Source organism: Megalops cyprinoides, chromosome 9, assembly GCF_013368585.1.
Source record: "Megalops cyprinoides isolate fMegCyp1 chromosome 9, fMegCyp1.pri, whole genome shotgun sequence".
Taxonomy (NCBI): domain Eukaryota; kingdom Metazoa; phylum Chordata; class Actinopteri; order Elopiformes; family Megalopidae; genus Megalops; species Megalops cyprinoides.
The window spans coordinates 32,302,540-32,322,390 of record NC_050591.1 but is presented as its reverse complement, the minus strand read 5'-3'; the positions used below and the strand labels follow the sequence as shown (position 1 = coordinate 32,322,390).

General features: G+C 41.1%; 1 protein-coding gene across 1 annotated transcript in view; it reads left to right on the top strand.

The window, feature by feature from the left end:
* Positions 1-15,383: 15,383 nt before the first annotated feature.
* nectin3a (nectin cell adhesion molecule 3a) overlaps positions 15,384-19,851 on the top strand; it is a 57,413-nt gene continuing 52,945 nt past the window's right edge. The window contains exon 1 of the mRNA XM_036536867.1: positions 15,384-15,499. Within this exon, the coding sequence (XP_036392760.1) occupies positions 15,406-15,499 (94 nt within the window). The 5' untranslated portion in view covers positions 15,384-15,405. The remainder of the gene's footprint in view (positions 15,500-19,851) is intronic.

Here is a 19,851-nt window from a genome sequence, read left to right as displayed (position 1 = left end):
GTTTGTGACCTGTTTGTCCTTTGCTAAAGAGTAGGACAGGCAACTGATAAAAAATTTGTGACGCCATTCTCTTACGTGCTTTGCGTTAGTCATTGACCATCGACCTTGTCATCGACCAATGGAAGGTGTGGCGCTTGCCAAAATATGTAGAGTGGGAAGCCAGCTCAGTTCTTGTGAATCTAGCTTTTCTTGTTTTTGCTGGTGCTCTCAGTTTTTGCACAGTTGGAATAAGACTTTCATTCAGATCTTTGGTTCAATGTCCTGTGGTCCATTTTGCAATAGAATCAGGTGAGGGTCACTGTGTGTTTCTGCTGATAGCCAATGAAAACTGCAGAAAAAATCTTGTTTTTTTAGACTGTGTCTCTTTGCCTCTCTGTTGGAGTGTTGGTCACCACTCTACCGTCGGCATCTTTCTAGGCTGCAAACACCATTCTCAAATTTCCCCACATAATTTACATTTGCTCTTTAGAAAGGGCCTAGTGGAGAAGAGAGCATATTTCACTGTTTGCTATTCTGAAAATGCTAAGCGTTGATCAGTGCCCACTGGGAATCTGTGGGTTTATGGTCTTCATCAAACTCAGGGCTTAACTGCTCAGTTGGAGCCACTGACTGGATGTGGTTTTGAATCACTTCTTGTTCTGAGTATCACTCAGCTGCTGTTGGAAAGCCCTCTTTAAAACCTTCAGGGCCACAGAGATCAATAAGCAGGCAACACACATAAGAATCGATAACTGAGCCAATGAAAACCTATGTATCAATCACTGGGGCTAGGATTACACTGCAAAAAATCCAAATCTCACCAAGCATATTTGTCTCTTTTCAAGTCAAAATATCTCTTTACACTTAATATAAGACACAGTCACCAAACAAGCAAAATTTCCTGGAGCTACAAGGACTTGTTTTTAGACGGTGCATCTTGAATATCTGTGTATTTCCACTAGTTCCATTGGCAGATTTTTTCACTTATTACTAGCAAAAAACACCTTGTATTAATTATTTTATTTCTTATTTTTGAAGGGCTATTTTTCGCAGTGTACATTTTGCCTTCCCTGGTTCTGCTAATTCTGAGTCACAAAGATAGGTTGATTAGCCTCTTAATTTCTCCAGGTGTCCTCAGCAGTTACAGGACTCCAGTCAGTCTTTCGGAGGGGAATCTTTTATGAGGAGCCAGGTGTGAACCGTTTATCTTTACAGGTAAAGAGCCGCTTGGTAGTCCAGTGACTGTGTTGTGACTCTCAGGGTCCGGATCCAGCCTCCTCTGTCCATCCTGTTCCTATTTATTTTTGAGGCTCCCTCTGTTTTCTTTGGAAACCTGAGCCCACATCCTGTTTTTTGTCTTTGTCAATAGATCTGGCGGTCACTCTCAGTCATTCACATCTAGGCTTTTTGTCATGTAAGTTGCCATGCTTTCACTGCATCATTAGCACCTCTTCATCGCTTTTTATTCTCTGCTGACAGGCCGCCTCTGTTCGCTCTGTCCCGCTGCCCAACAGCATGTTGTAAGCTCGCTTCTCTCAGTGCTGATAAGGGAGAGACCATGTCCTCACCAAATACAGCAGGTCACTGGAAACATGACCTTCACCCCTACAGAAAAAAAAAAAAAATAGAAAAAGAAGTAAGAACTCAAAGGTGAACCAAATCACACAATCGAAGTCGGTTAGAGGTGCTTGGATTTCCTTTTGTTTGATTAATTTAATCTTTGCACAGGACCTTTGAATTCGAAACATTAGTTTGGAGGTACATTGGTCAGTTGAGACAGCATGTCAAGTACTGGCATCTAGACATATTAACTCAGAACATGCTAGCCTCATTCAGCTGTTAGCAGCTTCACACAAGTTCATGTTATGGGAACTGCTTGAGTAACTCCTGACCTTTGACCCCTTCTTATATGACGGTGTTCCACATGAAGTACTCTTCAATGTATATACGACAGGATCGATGGGCAAGGTGTCCCTGCAGGCAGGTGTACAGGCTAATGAGCTGCAGAGAGATGGGCCCAGTGGTTTAGCTAAGGGTGGGGGGGGGTTACCAGGTTTGGAAGTCAGATTACATGGTCATCATGGATCATTAATTACTCTAGTGGCTGAAAGAGCTGACCTGTATTCTAAATGGGTGAACCTGTCTCACCTTTCTCACACACAGTGGATCTTGTCTGATTGATTCGCTGTTGGTAGTGGACTGTCCTAATTGAAGTTCCATTACTTATATGTAAAATGTCTAATAGGTAATATGGAAATAATTATAGGTAAATGTCTAAAAATGTCAAGTGATCCGGTAAAATTAGCAGATAACAAAGGCTTTAACATGCCCTAAGGCTGTAATAACGACTTTTAAACCGTCACATTACAGATATATTATGGAAAATATTTGGAATTTCATTAACGGACAAAAATGTATATATTTCTTCATCTAAAAACTCTTTAAATTTCTCATCAATGTTCAGGGAAGAGTTTAATCTCCACTGCAAATGTTTTAAGTCACCCTTTAGCGTTAGCCGACAGTGTTTCGCATGAAAAGCGCGTCGATTCCACAAAATTCCTGCAGATGGCGCCATAAAACCATTTAAAATGTTAACGGTCTAGTCTGGTGCGCTTTTCTACATCCTTTCCGATGTGCGGGCAGTTAAGTTGTTCATTAACCTTTGCTGAAAGATATAATACTAATGTATGACAACAGCAACGTCATACAAAAAATTAGGCGATAAATAACCGAATAACTTTTCCCTCAAAATGTTATACTCTTAAGTAAGAAAGAAAATATATTTTAACATTGTTAATCAATAGCTTTGCACCGCCCTGTGTATTTATTTTAACATTAGTTCTTGCTAGGGATGGCCATGAGCTATTGCAAGGTTTCAGTTGAAAATATAGAAATGTAAAACCTCATCAAAAAAGGCAGGTTCATGGATATGCACATGTGACCCTGGAAAGGGGCCCTTTTACACGGATAGGTGTTTAATTACGCACGTGCTACAAATGCAAAGCAAAACCAGGAACGGTAATTCCGTAAAGCGCCCTCCGTTCGGACGTGTGTGCAGAGAGGTTCAGCGAGCAGAGTTACTGATTATTGAGAAGGTCGCGATGCCCTACATATTCCACACTGCAATGACTGCAGGATGAGAGGGGAACGTTGGTCAAAGCGTAGCATCCCACTTGCCCCAGGTAGGGCGCTGCTGTTGTGTACTTCAGCAAGGCAGTGAACCTGAATTGCATCAGCGACATTTGAGATTTCTGAATGAATATTACATAAAATGCAATGCAAGTCAGCATGCATTAACTTACTATTAAGTCACTGTTTAGCACACACCCTTATCCCATTAATTCATTGACCTCATTGCTTTTTTCATTTCGCATTTAATGCACATCTACAGATAGATATGAACTGAAGCATTTCAGACCTTGCATAAGTGTACAAAAGCTGTACCTTGCCTGAGAACTGAACCTGCAACTTTCTGATTATAAACAAATCATCTTTAATCACTACACCACAGTGCAACCTGAATTTCAAAGCCATGCTATCAATGTCTTGCCTCCTTTTTCTGTCTGAGGGAGGAGGGATTTTTCATTTTTCTGGTGAAAGATTAATCTCTCACTTCAAGTCTTGACAACTGTAATAATATGAAGCTGCTGCACACCATATAGCAGCTCTGACAATGTAATTCCATCAAATGATTTTTGTTCTAGGTTTTTCATCAAGTATTCTTCAAAAACAGTTTTTTTTTTTTTCCCTAGAGTCAGATTCATGAAATTGGCCTGAGTATTTCCTTGGCATTTACGATAGTGCGCATAGTGACATACACCTTGAATAATTTGGTTGTGGCGCCTTGGTTGTGATGTCAAACACAAAGGATGCAGTGTGAGTGTTTGCTGAAGGAGGGTTCCTCCATTTAAACCCTACATGTGATCCATCTGTGGGCATGCAGGAGCGCTGCTGGGATGGCCAGCCTGGCTCTTACTGGGGTTAGCCTGGCTGAAGCCGGTGTCAGGGTCAGGCTCAGAGAGATGACAGATGGGGCACTGGGGAGGTGACTGGTGACACTGGATGCAGCCAGATCCGTGATGCCTTTCTCCCTTCCCTTTCACCGCCTGGGCTCCCTGCTCTGAATTCCTCCTAAGACAGTACGCAGGGCCCCCTGCAGCTCTGTATGGCCTGTGGTAGTAGCAATGACAGCATGCATATTTTAGGCTTCAATATGCAAACTTGTGCAGTTTTATATATGAAAGAGCAGATCAAACAGAACATCACTGGCTTGCCTGCTTTTTTTTCCCCAATTACAAATTCCAAACCATGTTCAAATAGCAGGCTTTAATTTTGGCAGACTCACTGTTCTTTTAACAGATTAATATGCTAATATATGGTGATATGTGATTAAAGGTTGTTGCCTGGCTCTCCTTAAAGTGGCAGAAAGGAAGGATTGCGTGCCATGTTACTACAGTCTAAAAACCTCCCGAATGTGGTTTTTCATTAAATTGACTGTGTTTTAATCTGCATTTTTAGTGGATGGATGGTTATTTTCTCTCTTGTTTATTGTTAATTTAGAGTACTTTTGTCTCTGTTGCTGTATTCCTCCTTGTGTGCGAAAGGGTGGAGGTTGAATGGTGGAGTTTCTGTATATGCATGTGGCAGTGTGTGGCTAGGATAGGGTTGGTTGTGTTGTGATCTCCCTGTCCAAAAAAAGGATAGGCCTTACCAGTAAAACTACAATTAAACTACCTTAGAAATCATTTATAACCATTATCTCACACACTAATTATACAGTAGTTACAATTAATTATAAGGGGTTGTCTACTCATTGCTGTGAAGCATTACCTCTGATTATGTTACAGAATAAATCTACTTGCATAACACAGCCTGGGTTGTGAAAAACTATTTCTCTATCTCTCCCCTTCTGTCAGTATCTCTCTCTCTCTCTCTCTCTCTCTCTCTCTCTCTCTCTCTCTTTCACCTCTCTCTCTCCACCAGCCCACACCCATAGGTTTACATTAAACATTTAGGAGACCAGGTCCAGACCTGATTTAGGCTGAAAGAGACCATTTACAAGGAGGCAGTGTGGAAAGGTATGTTTTTGTAAGAACTGAGAGTGAAAAAGAAATGGTAGCTGGATGGAAAGAAAGGAAGAGAACACTTTCCACTATACTAATGTCGGTGGTGACTTATTTTTTCTGTTCTGTACGTTTCAAATACTTTTCAATGTGACATTCTTATGGGATTGTCATTGTATATATCACATGATTGAAAGGACATGCAGATTGTTTTCTCAAAAATGAAAACGCACGGTGATAGACTTATAGTTCAATTATTACAATTTTTAACATCAACAGTGCAGATGATAAGGCTTCATTCCCCATTTCCTGAGTTCACTGTACTTAGTCATGTACCTTTTTTTGCCATTTTAAAAAGCACAGTGGAATAAGGGAGGAAAATGTAAGCTGGTGGAAAAAAAAAGCCTGGCGAGGTACCAGAGGTGAAGATAATTGGAACGCTGGTGCAGGTTAGGGCGGTGGAAAGCAGAGCTGTCACATTGTTAGTGGACAGCGTGTGGGTTCTGATGCGGAGGCCCGGAAGCGCTTGAGACGCTAATTGGACCGCTGGCATATTGGGCAGGTGCAGGACAGACATGTATGCTATTTCATGGAAGACAGGGGTGGGTGGGAGCCCATTCTGTTGCATGTCTCTGTGCTGTAGTGCGGTCTGCAGGGTCCTCGTCAAACTTAATCAGCGCCTTTTTCTGAACAGTGAGTAAATATAGCTCTGGAGGCGAAACCAAAAAAAGTGGCTCTTTGTTCTAAGTGTGCAGCGTGATTCTTTCTGAGGACTATTTCCTCCTACTATTTCCTACATTTAAAAAAAATGTTCTGGTGTTTTGATAAATGACGTAAAACAAAATTAATAACCTATTCTTGAGACATAGTCTAAACTGGTTTTTCAAAATGCAGTATATATGCAGTTACACTGTATGCGTTTATGATGGACAAGCTGTAATTACGTTATATGACTGTACCTCAGTATAATCGTGCTTGTATTTTGTTTACAAACAAAACTAAACAACACTCAGATTTCAGAAGATTTACTGTAATGTTGATGAATGGCAGGACAGCTAATGCATAACCTATGTGATGTGGGAACTAGCCACCGCTGAAATACCTTTATATTTTTTCATTTGTTATACATTATACCCTTTTTTTTATTCTACATTCCGATGGCCGTCACTTAGCTTCGTCACCAGAGAGTTCAAAGCAGGCCGTAAACATTGACACAGATACGTGGTGTATTAATATGTCAAAAAAGCTATAGAAACAACGTTTTGTCTTTTTATAATATTAGGACCTAGAAACTTGGAAGGAGTAAAAAGAAATTATAACGAAGATGCACCGAAAGATTATTTATGTATTATTTATTTACTTAGATTACGGTACTTGACACTAATTGAAGATTCTTTGAATTAATTAATTTAAATACACAATCTCCTTTTTACTACAATTGTTTTAATCTTGAGCCTTTATATATATGCACTCACAAGAAAGACTTTTACAAAAGACTACAGTTCAGTTCAGTTCACGACGCCTTTGGTAACACTTGACTATCGGCACGGGGATTGTTTTTTTTGCAACTCGTTTTGTTAACCTCAGTTACAGTTTAAGATTTTTTCAGTAAATGGATGCTCAACAGAGACTGTCATCGCAATTTATTATTTAAAATTGGACTGCTGAGTATTGACTGAATAGTCTCAACAAATAATCCCCTGGTTTCGAGTGAAAGCAATCTGAAGCATTCCTCACACTATCAAAGTAAATTCTTGCAACGTTACGAGTTTTACCGACAGATTATACTCGCGGTATACTACTTGTTTGTCTGGTGCTTCATCCGTGTTGCATTGCGCGCCAGGACCGAAAATGCCGCTGGAAAGCGAGAGCTCATTAGAGCGGGCTGGCGGGGGGCCGAGCCGTAAATAAAGAGGTGCAGGGTGCCACCATCAGACAGCTATCCGTGGATCTCTGAGGGCAGGACGCTAGTTTGGCAAATAGGACGTGCAGCGGAGGGGGTGAGGGGGTGGTGGTGGTCGGGGTTTGCCAATGTGACCGGAGAGGAATGCCTGCCTTAATTACGGGTGAGCTCGCCGCCTATAAAACTAAGCGTTCCAGACAGGCCGGGGATGTTCGGCTTCAGGTCACGGAAGACGCAGCGCCAGCGTCGCCTCGGCTGCCAGCTCCTCATTGTTAATAACACAATAAAAAAGTTTAGCCAGGTAAGAGATCCCAGCAAGGTCAGCACTATTTCGGGCGAATGGGAACGCGGGGGAGGATGAGACAGAAACGGAGACAGTCACTGCACCTTTGGTGTCAGCTTCAGTAACAAAAACTTCCACGTCAATTTGGGATTGCAAAACAACTACAGAACAACAGTACACACGTGTACTATATGACAATGGAGTAATGGTAATGGAGATTTGCTTAGGTTTGATGCAGCCGAATAACCTGTTGTTCTACTTTCAAACAAAAAAAGAAGATATCTTATGGCAGGACAGCACAAGAGAAATGAGCTCCTGGATTTTGCTACCAAAGCAATGTCCTTGGTTTTTACATTCAAAACATCATTCAAAACAAAAGCAAATAAAACGTCAGCATAGGGTTGATTCCCATAAGGAATCAGTGCAAAACAATCCATTCATTTTATTTCAGTTAAAAGTTTATGAACTCATCTTACAAATGCATTTGCATTCCATAACTGATAACATAAACTAAATTTCAGTGAATAAACTAATCAATGATACAGATTTTGCCAGTGTTTTTCCTACCTGATCACCATGGCATTACATACAATTAAAATGGCATGCAGTCCAGAGAGAGCAATAAAGAGAGAAATTGATTGGAGAAAATGGCATCGTTTTCCAGCTGCGGTTTATTAGGCTTTGATGACATAAATAAATCCAAGAGGAGGGCATGGAGGGAGATATGGAACGTAGGTACTTTATAGGAGATGCTTTAATCACAGTGAATCTGGGTCACCGTGCTATAGTGCAGAGACTCGGTGGGACTGTATTAAATATTGCAGGAGCCTGGGGACCCCACCGAGTCACTGTCCCCCCTGGGGGAACCCGGAGCCGGTCCCAGCTTGCTGATTAATGAAGATGTCAGTCTAAATTGAAATAGGGAAATGAATACAGAGAGAGGGGAAAAAAAAGACCATTGATTTAGAGCCACGCTTAATGGAAACCTGTAAGTCATTCCAATTTATAGGAAGAAATTATGCATTTTTAAAGTAACACTCAAAAGAATTACACAGCATAAAAAAAAAAACCTTGAGAAAGCCTTTTAAATTTTACTGTTATTCAGAAATAGCAGAATCATAAGAGAGCAAAAAAAAAAATGTAGAATGAGAAAGGCATGTTTAAGTGTTTCCTTTGGCTTGAGTGTTCTGGCTTGTCTGCGTACCTTGAAAATGCCTTGCACCTCCCTTCCTTCCAGTCACTTCATAATGTAATTGTGATGCATTAGCCCGTTGGAAAGACCTCCATCCTGTGCTACTAGATAATTAGAATGCACTATACAACACAATGCAGTGCTGGTAGCTGGGTTTTAGGGGCCTGGTAGCAACAGCAGCAACTTGAAACAGGGACGGACGTAGCAGGATGCCAACTGCAGCAGACACGGTTTCTACACTGCTTGTAAGCAGACTGAGCTGGCATTTACTTGTGGCACAGGTCATTTATTAATTGATGGGATTCGTCTGTTCTCCCCTGTGTTGTTCAGCTAGTTAAGGGGTACTGTCATACAGTGATACAGTGGTTGTGTTCCTGTACACGTGTTCTGTTACCATTGCTTTTAACACCAGTGAAGCAGTGAGGTCACTCTGGAAGCTTAGAAGAAAATGAGGAAGAGGGAGTGATGCAGAGTGAGGAGGAGATGAAAGCAGGCAGAAACTGAGTCTGAGAACAAGGGCAGAGTGGAAGAGGTGAAAAGAATGAGGGAGAGAGAGAGAAAAACAGATAGATATATAGAGAGAAAGACTTTGACTTTTAATTTTGCGAGATTGTACAAAAATACTATTTACATATTTGCAAGGTAGGGAAAAAAAACAATACAGATAGACAAAAAAAAGCATCAACCACACCAAATCCCAAAAGCAAAGAATCCACAAAATGAACCCATCAAAAAACCCCAACAAAGAAACATAAAACAGGAAGAACTCTGTTAAATACAAAGAGGAACATTATCAGTGTTAGCATGAGAGAGAGGATGGGGCTCACTAGTATGTGTAAAATGAAGATAAAACATTAACAGCATGAGACAGATGCAGGGGGAGATGTAAGAATGAGAAGGATAGGTGCAGAGGCAAAAACAGAGCCTCAGAGAATGAAGGAAAAGAGTTGCAGAATGCTGATCTGCTGGGGGGGGCTTTGTAAAGACGAGCTGAATGGCGTCTGTCCTCTTGAGTAAAATGAATAGCTGGTTGCTTGGGCCATTGAAGCTGTGAAAAAATACTCTGTGATGATCATGTACCGTACTACACTCACACACACGTGAAAACACACGCTTACACACACATACACACACACACACACACATACAAACACAGGCATGTGCACATACTTCCAAAGCTTTTAAAAATTCAGTAATGGTGCCCCTATTTCTTTTCTTAGAAACATGTGATGAAGTCAGTGCTACACATTGCTGTTCCTTGTAAGTACAGTTCACACATAGATGTAATATCTGTGCAAAACAAAAAGTGCTGGATAAAGTATGTATTCATAACGTCTATCATTTTCACTTTGGGAGAGACAGAACATCTTACATTCTCTAGTCCTTCAATGTATGGAATGTTGGTGTACGGGCTAAAGGCTTCCAGATTAACCGCAGCTGTAACCTCAGATAGTTTGTTATTATTGAGATGATTCAGAAAGTTAGTTGCATCCTTTGGATAAGATGGCAATTTTGCAGTTAGAGGGCAATTATGATAATTTACTGCTAATTTACTGGCTGTGACTATGACCCTGTATCTGAGAGTACTGGGTGGTTGTCTCCTTTTACAGTAATTTTCACAACTCTCTCCAGTGATGCTGTCGTTTTTAGTTTTGTTTTGTTTGAATGGTATTGAGCACATATCTCATATCTCAGTCATGGTTAATCAAGCCTTTAGCCTGTGCACCAACATTCCACACAGTGAGGGTATAGAGAGTGCAATTCTCTGTAACCCAAAATGAAACTGATATATATAATGAGTTATTCACTGTACTTGCCAGCTTTGTTTTGTATTGGAAATACTACACATTTAAGTGTGAATTTAGTGAACTACAATGGATAGCAACATGATCCTGTCATTTAGTAATTTAATTATGGCCAAATTCCAATATAATTAAAAAAAAAAAAGAAAAACAAAATGGCCTACTTTGTTCAAAGGTTCTCTCACATTAGTTAGAGACAGACAGATAATTACCACAGTGACAGTAGTAGACGCTATGGGATTTTGTCCATAGACACCAACAACAATATTTAAATATATTGAGTTGTGTATATAAAACTGTCTTTTTTATTTTTTGGAAGGCACCTGTATGTTGTAACATCCCTCACAGTCCTGAACACTGATGGAGAGGGTCCATGTCATTTTTGGGCCTGTGGTCCAAACCTGTTTACTAGCAGTTCAGACAGTCCAACAAACTTTCTGACTGTTCTTGGACAATTGTATCAGTTCTCACATGGTACTGTGTCTTGGTCATTTGCAAGCGTATTTTAAAACAATTGTCCTGTTTGATGTGCAGTATGTATTGGCTGATAAAATGCATTCAATGTAGCTGAGTTAGCTATAAAACTAGCTAACTGACTACCAGGTGCTAATGACATCCCCCAACCAAGAGCACATACTGTAGGTGTTTCAGCACAACCAGAACTATAGCGGGTTGATGTATGTGACTGTCCTGGTCTTAAGCCAGCGTAAATCACAAATGGCTACTTTTTTCAGCCAAAAGCGCTGCACACACTCTCTGTCTGTCAACCCCATAACATCTAAGCAAGGCCTGGGGATTCGCCCAGGTCTCGTGCCTCTCCCAGCTCGGCCTCGTCTCGGCCACCTTTGCCTTTTCATTAGGAAAAAAAGAAAGTGTAGAACAGGACACGTGGTGATTTGTTTTCGTAAAACACCATAAGAGGGGACATTATTTGTGCTTATGTACACATAGGGTGTATTGTCCTGTGGCATTTCATGTGCTGTGTGTGCCTGCATGATCCAGGCCAGATAGAATATGATATCACATTTAAAATAAGCACAAGTTCAGCACTTTATTGATATCCGTGCAGGGACATCAAATGAGATGAACTCAAATATAAAATTAAGTATTTGTAGAGGTACCACATAAGCAGTAATAAGCTTGGCAGCAAATGTGAAAACATTAATGTTCACTCTACAATTCAGAAGTTACCACTTTCTAGTTTTGTTACTTACTTTGCAAGTTCATCTTCCGCTCTAGTCACCCTAATATTAAATTCACTGAAGCAATGAGTCATATATTTTATTAGCCTTCTAGATGTACAAGTAAGACTGTCTCATAGGAACTTGCCTGTACCATAAACCAACAAATCAAAACAGTATACCCACAGCAGAGAATGCTTCTTACAATTCCTTAGGATCAGGAGAAAAGTATTAGACCCTATTGAATGGGAAAAGGAGTTAAAAATTCGAATGACCACAAGAGGAAAATAAAATTCAAAGAATGGAAAATGCTGCTATTCTCCAGGACCACAGGTCTAGAGATATATCATAGGAGGCTGCTAAAAATAAAAAAAAAAATAGTTTGATAGTTTGGATGGATGAAATGAGAACCAGACACTGTGGAAGACATGCAGATTGAAATAATATGATACAACTGAAGATTGTTGCTCTACTTCATGGTGGTAAAATGTTTCATGAGATTGGCTTTGTGATGTGTAGCTCACCATTGCAGTATATATGATTAAATCTCCAAGTGATTTAATCCAAACCTGAGAGAGAATAACATGCGTGAAGAAATGCACCTGGAGCAGGATTTATTAAATGTGAAAACATGTACTCACCAGTAACAAAAGACATTGAAGAAGCTGGTAACTGTGCAGCAATGCTACAGATGTACAGCAAATACTTAGCAGCAGCTTTGTTGTGAAATAAAACTGGAAAATATTGTTACATCTTAACCTTTTTATTTTTTAAAACCTCAGTTTAAGACACACAACGCTCAGGTCATTGACTTTGGCTCCCGTGTGGATGGCGACACCATTTTCTGGATTATGCTTCCAGGGTTGGATGGCTACAATTCTTCTGTGACTCAGAGTGTGAAACTGAGACATTCAGCCACAACACGTTCCTGCCTGGAAATTGTGGGTTTAAAGTAGGGCTTGCTAAAGCAGGCGATCAGGTGAAAACACGGATGGGAGCCCAGAAGCTTCACAGTTGCCAAATACTACTCTTGAAGTTGCACGATTTTTCTCAGATTTCAGTCACACAAACTCAACCCCAAAACCTCCCTCTTAACTTTTTTAAAATGTCAGTTTCTCTTTAGATGATGAAATTGTTTTCTTTTTTTCTCCGTTCTTGTTTAGTTCGGCCCTCGAAGGTGCAATCAGAGCTTTAGCAGCTTGTTGATCGGTGTCGGCCTTTCTTCATCGAGGTGTGGAATGCCTCAGAGGCATGCGACTGCTCAGCAAGTCTGCCTGGAGACACCCTACCTGTAAACAGTCATAATTGCATTATGCTTTCTTGAATAAAAAATAGCACCACGCTTGTACTGGCAAGATAAAATCCTCCTTTGGATAAATTTCCACTCTACCCCTTTACCACAACAGCTTTTGGTGCCCATGTCGGTGTCTGTATCTCCAGCTGCACATTTTGATGCTCCGTTTAATTTTACAGTCTTTTCCAGTTTTTTTTTTTTTGTTTTTACTTTGCAGTTGAGAGGTGCTCAAAGTAACCTATGATTTCCTGCCTCTACCAAATCCTTGTGGCATGTGAGCCGGAATGTGTGAGTATGAGAGTTAGTGGGCACACAATCCCACAAATCCCTGTTTTTTTTCTTTGTTTAAATTTTATTTCTGACCTTACTGTGATCCCCTTCCAGCCACACACACACACACACACACACACACACACAGAGAGAGAGAAGATGCATGCCCAGTTTACATTTAGAATAATGAGAATAATGGCCATGAGAAATGGCACTATGAGCACAAAGGTCACTGTGGATTAGGTGGGTTTTTAGTGGTCAGTTTGCAGGAGAATACCAGGGGGTTGGGATTAACACTGATGCTCTCAGAAATGCACTCTTCCCCTTCAAACCTAGGCCACTGTTCAAAGAAAGAATAGACAAAGTGAACAGTTACCCTCAGATCATCATCATCATCATCAACATCATCATCACTATCATCTTTCTGATGATTATGGCTAGATTTAATTTACAATTAAATGCCTTTAGAAATGACGCAGAAAAAAAGATGATCACGCTGTTACACCTCAGTAGTGTTTCACTGCGTGTATGCATGTAGACTTGATTTTTATTCATTTTTGACTTGACCCTTCCTTTGTTCAAAAGGAAGAACACATCTGAACTACCTATGGCTGCAACTGATGTTTTATTGAGGTTGTACTTCCACCAAAGCTCTGCTTTTGTATCCATCAAAACATTGAAGCCTTTGAGTTACCCCACATTACATCCCATTCACAATGTCATTCAATAAAAACAGATTATTCTGCATATGTTTGGTTTCCCTGTGGATTCTTTACAGCTTTTTTTTCACACAATAGGAATATATGCACAAGAAAACATGCAGGAAGAATGCCACAAATATTTGCTTGAGCAACACTTTCTCCCTTGTCTTGGTTTTAATGGTAGGCAATAAATGTTCTTTGCGGGGCCCAAGTGAGTTATTAGGCTTTGGAAATAAATGTATCATTCCCATTGATGAATCAGAGGACAAACGCCATCCCCCCACCGGGAAACTGAGGGGCACTTTTGGGGTAGCCAGGTGATACGGGTCTGCAATGTGAACTAGAGGGGATATTAAAAGTGTCTACCCCGCTGGTCCTTCATTACAGAGAGGTAATAAAACCATACAGAGGCTGGTGGATGAGAGTTAATCTTTACTCCAGGAAGCTGCAACATATTTTGACTTGGATTACACATTTACCTCATTGGGGTTAGACATGAGGTCAGTATGAACAGTATTAATGTTTGCTCAGAAATGCCCTGGCCGACAAAAATCCTCATTTAATAACCAAAACATCAATTAAGAAGTCAGCTGTTGGCCAAAGTCTTACCGTCTCAGTTAACAGCTTATTATTGTGTGCCTTGTGCAAAACCAAGCAGGAGCAGGTAGGACAGGAGCATAGCCAATCAGTGCTAGTCTACCATCTTCTGAGGAAGATGAACATCACTAATATCCTTCTAGTAGAGCATGTTGAAGCGCCTTTCCATTGCATTAGTAAACAGTGAAAGGATTTCTGTCATGTTGAGTGTCGTGCACAAATAGAAATGTAGGCAAACATCAGCATTATAATCAGGAAACCTCACAAGAGAGTCTTTATCGCGCAGTTATAATAATGTGTTATGTAAAGTGATGCAAACCAGTACTTTGAATGGGATCTCGATATTGGAACTGAACCCATTAAGGTAATTAGCCCATAATAAAGGCGACTTCTTCGTTTGTAATGTTGGATTATTTAGGTCATTTTACTAACAAATAAACTGGGAAATGTCGCGACCTGTTTAAATACATCTGACAAATTCCTTTTTCAAACTGTGAAATCCCTACAGTGACCTCTGGGATCTTTAGTCTTTCTCGGCATTGAACATTAGCACCGCATCTTAAGGAAAGACATTGTTTTAATTGCTTTCACAAAAAGCCCATGGTCTAAAGACAAATCGCTAATATAATGGTACAGCATGTGCACGCCCATTGTAAGGATTATATTCCTCCTCGACATGTAAAATTGGTGTGGCAGCCGCTCGAACCGATCCAGGTTCAGATTATCCACTCACAGAATCCCATTCAGCGTATTTTGTGTTACCAGACAGACACTGATCCGCAATCAGTGCATCGGACAGAATCTGTCCAGGGAAGCCAGTCGGCCGATCAAACCAGCGATCTGATTTCTGAGAAACTCTTTACAATTTTGGAGAACTCGTGATCAGTTTTGCTGGAATGTATCACATCTGCGAGTTTAGTTAATGTCAACTATGAATGAAACCGACACATTCGTACATGCACGAGAATGCCTTATTAGTAAACATTTTGGTTGATGACAACTCGAAGTCAGGTGTGCCCCCCACTTCAGCGAGAGAAGTGGTACATCCCAGATGAGCCCCAGTCCCTATGGAGCGCAGTTGCGGAGGCACCGGAGTTTAGAAGAAGAGAGAGGGGAGAACGGAGTTTGCGAAGGGAAATTATGGCGGTGAGAGTGCCGTTTCATTGCCATAGGACTACTCCGCTTCACACGAGAATGAGAGCCACGATCCTGATCCTACTTTTCAGCGCGTCAGGTGAGTTGCACGCTCGGATAATAGTATTATGGGATGACTTTGGGAGAGATCGGCTTGTTCCGAAAGAAAATTAAGTTTGCTTGCACTGAGTGTGTTGTGTTGCGCGTTGAAGTTCGGAGCTGATGCTCAAACAGCTAGCTGGTCGCTAGCGAGCTTCGCCGGGGAATGTCATCGTGCGGCGCAAGAAGTTATGCTGAAACTTAATAGACCATCTCGCCTTCTTTGAATAGTTGCGTCCTAAAGGTGATTAACGGAGGAGAACAGCCACTGAGCACAGTTCGCTGGTTTTTGCTGCGCTCGACTTGCTTTGTTGGCTAACAGGCTATACTGATTGTTTATTTGGCGATTTTATACGTAGCCAAGAGCTCGCTGGCTACTGATCGGAATGTGCCTAGCTATGTGGACTGTGCTCCGGCTGTGCACGGCTGAGTTGATTGCCAGTCTAGTTGGCTGGGGGGACGATACACGGCCGCTTGTTAACTATGCTGTGCGTGGATCTGCGATAACGTCAGCGTTACTGTAACATTACAGGGTGAGATAGCGGAATTGAACTGCGCACATAAGGGTTACATTTGGCAGCACGTTACAGGGAAATGCTGTACAAATGAAACATCAGAAGGAGGCACGACATTAGTAGGCTAAGATAACTTTACTGAAAATTGTAGGTCTTGTAATCCGCCGATATGTAATATTTGCGAGCTAAGTGACAGTAATGTAAAAAAAAAGATTTCATTTGGACTCACGCAGTATTGTTGTTTTAGTAGTCCAGTGTTGCAGGATTGACTGTAATTTAGCCATCCAGATAGGCAGCTAACCTCAGTTAATTTAGCGCGCTAGCTAGTCAGCACAATAATTTAAGATAAGATTATGCTTTAACAACAGTGGATGGGTGGCCTTTGCCAGGAATCGGGGACTTTGCCATGGAAACTGCATTTGAAAGTTGAAAGGACAAAGTGGGAGCTAGTCAACTAGCTAACTGTAACATGACAAAAGTATAGTTAACGTTACTACCTAGCTAATTAACGGTAGTGAGCTAAACTAAGATAGATTTACATGTTGGCTTTGGCGAGAATGACACCCTATAGAATAGAGTGAACAAGCCATGTATTAAGTTAGCTCATCGACACGTATGCATTGCTGTTTTATTTATTTTGTAGGCTTTTATCCACATCGACTTAAAATAAATCACTGCAGTTGCGTGCCATTGTGAACAAGGACTCCGCTAACTCTTGCTAAATGTAAAACCGTAATTATTGTATCACACATAATGTCTAGCAACTATTCTTCAGAAAATTAAAAAATGAAATATGAATATGTCATGCCAACATGCAATTAGTCTAATAATCAAGCAGATAAAGACCAGCCTCGCATCATAATATTCGTATTTTTGCCAAGTGACCCGTAAGAGCAACACTGGCGAGCTACCCTCCACCATGACGCTAGCTAAATCCATCGTGCCTGTGATCTGAACATTTGGCTATTTCAGTTTTTTTCTCAGGAGTTGGAGTGATGGTATTATGAGCGGTAGGCGTGGGACCGTGTGAAATCTGAGCAGGTTTGTTTTCACCTAGTCGCCAGAACTTGGGAGATCCAGTCTGCAGTCGATGGTTGCAGGTAGCTCATTCCACCACTAGGTGGCCGTTGAGGAAAAAAGCCAAGTTGGGAATGGTACTCGGGAGGGGAAGGAACTACCAGACAAGTCGAGGTTCCCAAGTGCGGGTAGAGGTGTGAGGGCAGGTAATGAATCGTAGGTTGATAGGAACTGTGCAGCTGATTATCCCGTAGCTGGACAGTATCAGATTTTTGCATCTAATTCACAAAGTGACAGGAAGGGAACCCCAGTGAAGGAGCAGTTTGTCTTAAAATTACTAAACCTAATGATAGTTGCATTTGTCAGTTTTTTTATCAGAACATTTCAAAATCTATTCAAGTTCATCGTTTTAAAGGCATTCCTGTGATTAATATTCTTGTGAAACATGAAAGTGCTATTCAGATATGTGAAAAACTTATCTATGCAGTGTTTCTTTGGAAGTAATAAAGAAAACCTTTGGGGTTTTTTTTCTGCTTCATCCAAAGTTTGAAGGAACACTACTCTGTAGGTAGCATGAAATAATCACTAGATGATGTTATTTTCTGTGGATAAACTCTGCATGAGGATCACGTCTTCAGTCTGCTGTATTGTAATCAGGCATTGAAATACACATTCAGAAATGTACCTGAGCAGTGTCCTTCCAGAGAGGAATGTGTGTGCAGTGAAAAATCTGCTCTGATGGTCTGACTTCCTCTGCGGTTGTCTGTTCTGTATGTCAGTGTTATTGTTCACATATGATTCATGTAGGCCTATTATGGTCGCCTTATAAGTTGTGTTGGGATAAGACTGTTCCAAATAAGTAATAGTATGGTTAGTGTTGTTGTTCTCACTACGACTACTACTGCTACCACAGATATTATTACTGTGGTCCTGCCTTCTGCCTGTACTACTACTAAAATGCATAAAGTTGTGAGAGTTGTGAGGGAAGCAGTGTGGCATAGTGGTAAGGAGCAGGGCTCATAACCGAAAGGTTGCTGGTTTGATTCCCCGCTGGGCCACTGCTGCTGTACCCTTGGGGTATAGCAAGGTACTTAACCCACAATTGCCTCAGTAAATATCCAGCTGTATAAGTGGATAACATATAAAAAAAACCCATGTAAGTTTCTCCGGATAAGAGCGTCTGCTAAATGCCAATAACGCAGTGTAATTTAATGAGTCATCCTCACGTCTCTGGTCCCAGCCTCATGACCAGCAGTTCTCTCCCAGCGAACTCAGGCGGGAGCCAAGAGCACTTTGGCCAGTGTAGACACTGTTGACCTTGTGTCCTATCGATTCTTTCTGTTCGGGTGAATTCCTCCTTTGTTTCACACGCCGGGGCCTGCATTCTGGTCAAAAATTCGAGTGAAAACCAAATGCCCCGCGCCACGTTTCTCCCATCGGAGAATTCAACATTAGCGTTTTGTTAACATAGCCGGTCGGTTCCATAGAGGGTTTATTGAATTGTTTTGTTTTTTTTTTTTTGTTGTTTTATGAACGGGAAGCACTCTCTCTCAGTAACTTCCCATCATTACCATCGTGGGGTAAGTGGTTTTAGAGTACGTAAAAGCAGTTGTACTTCCAGTAATAAAGCGATGTAGGGCTTTTTTCAGGTCTGTCCGGCGAGCGCTTAATGCTCTGAGTATCAGAAAGTATGACGGCGGAAAACACGGACAGGTTTTTGGAAACAATGCACCTCCCTTAGCCTGCTGTGTCATCACCTGGGAATAGCACAGATAAACAGTGGCTTGGTGCTGTCGTTTGTGGTGCAGTGACTTTGAGAACTTTATCCTCTCTGCTGTACAGCACCTAGCTTTTGCTTTGACATCTATTAGGTAATGTAGCCCCCCCCCCCCCCCCCCCCAAACCTCTCATGACCTTGTGACTGGGGGGGGGCAGGGGGCCCCCCCTCCCCTCCATTAGTTCTGGCTTTGTCATTAAGCACCTGTGACGACTGACAGTGTCAACAGGCAGGGAATGCCAGGGGAAAAAAAGGAGGGGAAAAGGGCAGAAAAGCTGAAGTGTGAGTGTAGTGGCCATGCTGTTTCTGGTCCTATCTCTGAGTCTCACACTCTGGCCATTTCCAAACCACTGTGGTCTGACAAAAAAAAAAAACAAGCAACTATGCGCAGAGTCACTAATGACGCAGACAAAAACTAATCAAAACAATCCTATGCGCACATTGCATTCACCGTTTATTGTAACAGATTTAACAGTCCCGTTGTGATGTGTATTATTCACCCAACCAAGTGAATACTACATTAGTTATCTTCAGAATATGAGGCTCAAGTTCAGTGGTGGGAACTACTTTAAATTTGCTTGTCAACTTTGTAGCAGCAAATCTAATCACCTTTACTGATTAGTATTCAAAGCTTTTGTTGATACTTAGTATGCTTAATCTTTCTTATTCTTTTGTGCCGAAAAGAACAGTTGTGAGTGCACATGGTTATGGAACGTACAGTATCTTCTTATTCAAATGAAGTTTTCAGCTCTTTTCTACCTTGCTGGGTTTGTGTGTTAAGGCTGGTGCGTGTTATTCAGGGTGAACTTGGATTTGAATTTGTAAAAGCGGTTTATTGACAGCTATTGGTGTTATTCCAAAGTGACAGTGGAAACTGCATGTAAATTAAAGGTAAATTAAGTAAGTATGACTATCAGAATTTCTTAAAAGTGCAGATATGGGTGTATATAAAGTATAAAATATAGGGTCTGTTTAAAAAAAAAAAAAAAGACATTCATACTTTATCCAGAAATATGTTTTTTATTTGATGCAGTGATTTGATTT